This window comes from Leucopleurus acutus (assembly GCF_964270905.1).
Source record: "Leucopleurus acutus genome assembly, chromosome: 8".
Classification (NCBI taxonomy): Eukaryota; Metazoa; Chordata; class Mammalia; order Artiodactyla; family Delphinidae; genus Leucopleurus; species Leucopleurus acutus.
In genome coordinates, this window is record NC_139151.1 from 55,940,219 (window position 1) to 55,946,218 (window position 6,000).

Sequence of the window (6,000 nt, forward strand, 5' to 3'; positions counted from 1 at the left end):
ACTAGGGAAAGTAAAAATATGTCCATACTTGGTTAGTTGCTAATTCAAACCAAACTACTAATTGAACACTACTACTACGAGGTAACATGGAGGATCTTTATATGAACAAAACGAAGTCCTTATCCTCAAGGTGATTAAAATCCAACAAGGATAAAAATGGAAAAACTGTTTGGGGCCAGACTAAGAAAAGCCACCATTTCCAGTCTAAAAAGTTTTTGATAGAACTCAGTGATTGATTAAATGTGGAAGGAATGGCAGAAGGAAAAGAATCAGGTTTTTCAGTTTCCAAGATATTTAGTAGAATGGCAATACCATAAAAAGAAATGGAGAGGTCAGAGAGAGGAAGTGGTTTGAGGAAAATCTTCACTTTTGGCCTGTGGAATTTATGATGATCAAAATTTCACTATTTCACAATATTTCAAAAAAAGTGAAATTAACTAAAGAAAGACAAAGATTCTTGACATCTCAAGTCTCATTCCAAGTCCAACTAAAAAGTCATGCACAAAAGAGGTGGCAACCTCACACAAAACTGTAACTCAGAACACAGTTCTCATAGCTACACAATCCAGTGCATACCTCCTCCCTTCATTCAATGAGAAACTCACTCATTGTAAAGAACTTTTACTAGCTTCCCAACCTCATTCACATTTGTGGATTTCATTTGATGAGAATCCTAAGATTCTGACAAATATCAAACTCAGTTGAATTTCTGGTATTATTTTTGGTACCATTCTATTACAGTGTTAACTCTAATGACGCATAAGTATAACAAAATAACACACGAAAAAGCACAGAAAACAAAAGATTTGCCAAACTATTTTTATAAAGCCCTCAACCCATTCCATTTAAAAAAACCAGCCATTCAATTATACTACAGTTCATAAAGCCTCATGTAAGAGTTACAGTTCAGGAATGGTCATAAAAAAATAGGGCAGGGGAGAGGCAGGATAGAAGGAAGGAAGCATTTATCTATCACTGGTATGTTCAGTGTGTCATAAAGAAATTCTCTATCCCAATTTCTCTACACTTAAGTAAAATGTAATGTTTAGCATCTGATGTTAAAATAATTTATAACATTTTTAAAAAGAATTGTTTTAAAATGAATTCTTTTTTTTTTAAATGAATTCTTTTTTTTTTTTTTTTTTTTTTTTTGCGGTACGCGGGCCTCTCACCGTTGTGGCCTCTCCCGTTGCGGAGCACAGGCTCCGGACGCACAGGCTCAGCGGCCATGGCTCACGGGCCCAGCCGCTCCACGGCATGTGGGATCTTCCCGGACCGGGGCACGAACCCGTGTCCCCTGCATCGGCAGGAGGACTCTCAACCACTGCACCGCCAGGGAAGCCCCTTAAAGCTAATTCTTAAAATATTTTAAGCTAATTTTTAAATGCAGTACCTTCTCTAAACTTCGGACCTAGAGCTAGTGTTTGAAAGCTATTCAAAGGTTTCACTGTTATGATAATGAGCCAACGGGTGGGGAGGAAGTCTTTCCGCAAATCACTCTCAAGGCTCACCTCCCAAAAGATGATGATGTTACCCTCTAGGAAGGCTGTTTTCTTTTGTATAGAAGCAGCTCTTCAGCAATATTACCCACACAACTCTGACTAAAATTAAGGATAAATTTAGACTTAAAGGTTACAATTTTTATATTCAAACATAATCTCTTGATTCAAGGTCCCAAAAGCCCAGAAACTCTAATGCAATCAACTTCAGTTGTGATCTGCAATTATTTCAGCTATGAAATAAATAAAAATCCAACTTTATAACTGGTAGCTAGCAAGTTAGAGCAATTGCATATAAGTGTGTAGAAAATCACCCTCGAATTACTAAAAGTTTGGATATAAGGTTAAAAAAAAAAAGAATAATTGACCCCCCAAAAAAACAACCCACCCCAAAACAAAACAAAAAACCTCTCTAGAGGTGCCAAAATACAATGCTAAGAAGTAGTTTAAAATATAGAAATCCTCATAGTGGCCTAAGGGGAAATAAAAGGGCAAAGGTTATTAGCAGGCAGGGCCATATTTGCTATGATTCAGATTTATGCATAGGAATTCCCAACAAAGATTTCCTTTGAAGAAAAGATTCACCTGCAAATAAATAAATGTCTGAAAGCAACTGCTTTAAAACGCTATATACTCATATGTCAGGCACTGTGATAGGCCCTTTTTATATACACTTAATCCACTTAAACTTATGAGGCAGATATTATTGTCCTTCATTTACAAAAGTGTCAATAAATTTAGGGAGATTAAACAACTTGTCCTTGGATCATGTCGGTCATTAGTAACAGGACCAAGACCCCAGGTCTATCTGAATTCAAGGTCCACACTTTCCCTTTCAAAGTCAGAGATATCTAAATAATTCCTATCCACTGCCAAAACATCTAATATTCTTTTTCAAATTACTTTTTCATTTACTGAGTCCCTACTATGTGCTGGCCTGAGACTACAGTGGTAAATAAGACAAAAAGGTTCCTTCTTGGACCTTACAGTCTAAGGCTGCATTTCTCAACCAAGGATACTCATGTAAACCACAGAATAAAGAAAATGATTTGAATAACTCTTTTCTTCTCAATTTTCCCAAGGATAATACATACCATTCTAGATGCATGAAGAAAAGTTAGTTCATTACATACAATGGATAACTTAGTATTAGGGCTTAATTCTCTCCCTAAATGCTAGTTGAGAAAGGCTGCTCTAAAGGAAAAGAAGCACTAAATAATTCATTACAGGCGTAAATGGTGTTTTATTACTGAAAGTAAAATATAATTTGTTGAAGTCAGCATAGCTTACATTAACTTAGAATTCAGAAACAGTATGTAATTCACACCTACATTCATGAAGGTTAAAAGTATGTTAACATGAGACTGGAATCCTATTCCCTGGGTTGAAATTCTGACCCCATGACTTACTATCAGCATTACTTCGGGTTCTAAGCTTCAGGTCTGTCATCTGTAAAACGGGGACAAAAGAAGAAACATACCTATCTTTTTGGTTTGAATGAGGATTAAATGAGGTGCTGAATGTAAAGGACTCAGAATAGCCCAGTAGCCCTGAAGAACTTTTAGCTGCTATTATTATTAATATGATTCATGCATCTACTGTGTACAAAGCACTATACAAAGCAGTAGAGAAATAACAGAGTAAGACAAGAACTATACCTCTAAAGAATTTCTAACCATCATGAAATATGATATCCATGCAAACAGCCATGACCCAAACAGAAAGGCAAAAGGATCACAGGGAGGCATGAAACATCAAAAATGAAAATCATACCCAATTTTCGAAGAATCCTTTTGCATTCATCCCTGCTGAGATCCAAAAGCGTTGGCCACACAACAGGCATTGCTGCTTCTTTTTGGTAGCCCCAAAGAGCTTGTCTTCCCTACCAAAACAAAAACCAAAAACTCAAATTACGAAAGTACATTCAAAAGCCCACTCACGTGGAGATCCACACGCTAAGAAGCAAAACCAGTAAGAATATCTCACAATCCTATTTCACCTCCATGCTTTCCAACTTCTGACAAATGAAGAATTTAACCATATGCGAGCTTACTATTCCAGCCTATCATAGTGGAAAGAGCATAGGCGTTGGACACATATAGGTTCTAATTCAATCTTTCAACTTACTGGCTGTGTGATCCTGGGTAGATTGGCCTATCTGAACATAAACTTTACACATCTGTGAAACAGAGATTTTATGAATCAGTTTGTTATGAGGATTAAATAACAGTGTATGTGAAGTTCTTATCCTAGTGGCTGACGCATTATTTCATAAATAGATGCCACTACCTGTGTAACCTTGGGCAAGTCACTTGACTTCTGCCGGCTTTCTCATTATGAGCTACATGAAATAAAATACGTAAAGTTCCTAGGACGTTAAGTGGGTTAATGGAACTTAATATAGTACTTTCTCCTCGAGTCTTAACAATGAAACATGAATTTACACCCAGCAGTCCTCAAAAAAACATTTACCAAAAGTTTAGATGTCAGGAACTTGGTACTGGGAATTCCCTGGTCTAGAGAAAAAGACAACAGCGCTGGGCCCTTGCACTATACCTGCTTAGCACACAGCAGATCCGCTGTAAATATCTGTTCAATAAACAGATGAATGACTGATAAGAGCAAGTAATATGAATGAATGAATGAATGAGCGAGTGAACGTATGAATAAGCGAGCTCAGTGTCTCCTCTAGGAGTCAGGCATCGACCCGTAATAACTGCTATCTCCCGTTCCAAGAGCTGGGACTGCTAACTCCAACTCCACGCCTGAAGTTGAGCCCCCTCCCCCTACTTCCCATAGTCCTCTCATCTAAGAACCAACCCAGAGCAAGGAGAACTGGAGTGCGCGCCCCAGCCGGCAGAATGACATAAAGAAAAGGGGTGGGGAGGAAGAAGGGGCAGAGCCAAAGGAATCCGCTCCCTCCACAAGCCAGTCCCCGCCTCCCGACAGGATCTTGGAGGCGGCCGGCGGCAGCCGGAATCAAGCACCACGTCACAGCATCCCGACGCGTCCCCGCCGGCGGACCCCATTGCGGGGCCGCATCGCACTGGAAACCTGGGCAGAGGTTGCCGGAGCCCGCTCCGAGAACCGGAATCCTGTCTAATCCTTCCCCCACTCAAGTGTCAAGGAGGCAAGCCCGCCCCGCCCCCTCCCCAAACACGCACTCTCTCGCAGCACCACAACAAGAGCAGCCCGCCCACCCTCCTCACCGGTGCCGCTCAGCGCTCACCCCAATGTCAAGCTCACGACCCAAGCCCTCAGGACCAGTAGCCGGAGTCAGGGGCTCCGGCAGGCATCAGCCTCCTCAGCGGAGAGGACAACGGAGAGAAAGAGTAGACGCTCGGACAGCCAGGCAGACGACCGAGACTCACTGGGAGGCCCCCAGAGCTGGACCCCAGCAATCTCAGTACCAGGCCTGCCAGAGTCCCCCTCAGCCCACCTCGGGAGCCCCACGATCCCGTTAGGAGACAACGGAGGATGGGGTTGGGCGCCCCAAGCCGGGCTCCGAATGCTTGGCCCGGCGCTCTTCCAGACTGGCTATCCTGCCAGTTCTTCCCAGCACCCTGTCTAAGAATCACCCACCTGCCCGGCCTTTCTGGGCTCATCTAAAAGGCTCCTCCGCCAAGACTAGGGGACACCAGGAATTGGGTTTGTTTGCTGTGCCTCAGAAGGGGCAAGATGGCGACAGGTATCAAGGCGCAGGCGCAGCCGCGCGCTGGCAGTCGGGAGGTGTAGTTCGCCTTTCCCGCCTTTCGGAGAACGGACACCAGAAGGCCTCCATTCTTCTGTCCCTCTTTTCCTGCACGTTTTGAAAGGAAAGGAGAGACATCGCGAGGGGTGCTGGGAGTTGTGGTCCGAACCCAAACTCCCTCCTCTTTCGCTCTTGGTGTGCACGCGCAAGGAAGGCTGGGATTGTAGTTTCCTTGGCTTGTCCTCCACACCTTCCTCTCCGGCTTCGCGCGCCTCGCCTCCGCCTGCAGCCTCCCAGCCAATGGGCTGCGCCCTCCGCTACGTGCGGCGTCACACGTAGTGGTCAAGATGGCGTTGGTAGCTGGAGCTGAAGGTTCCCCGCGACCTTTATTCTGGGGGGGGGGGGCGGGTGACGGACGGTGGGAAAGCACGTTAGTCCCTGAAGCGCCGTTGAGGATTAGGATCGGATTCCTCAAGAGTCTTGGGAGCAATTATCAGCGGCCTCCAGCCCCGTCAGACGCAGCTCGAGGAGAGAGAATACACGCTACGACACCTGACACAGTGGACATCGCAGTTGCGCGTACCCGATCTGGGGGTTGCGGAGTTGCAAGTAGAGAAGAGGAACCCGAGCGTTCTCGACTTTGGGTTTCTCCGCGTGTGAAGTAGGAATGATAGTGCTATATCTGTCAAAGGCAAGAAGGAGAAGGGGTGTGTTTGAGGCCCTGCGACGTGGTAGGTTCACCCTTCAGCCTTTGTTCGTGTTTAAGGTGTGAAGAGGGTATTGTTGCCCCTGTTTTACGGATGAGAAAAG

At 44.0% G+C, this 6,000-nt stretch overlaps 1 protein-coding gene across 3 annotated transcripts in view; it reads right to left on the reverse strand.

The window, feature by feature from the left end:
* Window positions 1-5,163, reverse strand: part of EMSY (EMSY transcriptional repressor, BRCA2 interacting) — an 80,442-nt gene extending 75,279 nt beyond the window's left edge. For 2 of the 3 annotated variants that reach the window (XM_082845484.1, XM_082845483.1), the window contains exons 1-2: window positions 5,082-5,163; window positions 3,273-3,381 (exon numbers count right to left, since the gene is read on the reverse strand). In XM_082845484.1, the coding sequence (XP_082701610.1) occupies window positions 3,273-3,342 (70 nt within the window). In that variant the 5' untranslated portion in view covers window positions 3,343-3,381; window positions 5,082-5,163. Of the gene's footprint in view, window positions 1-3,272; window positions 3,382-5,081 lie in introns of those variants that run through there. The other variant, XM_082845485.1, reaches the window with a different exon arrangement.
* Window positions 5,164-6,000: the final 837 nt, after the last annotated feature.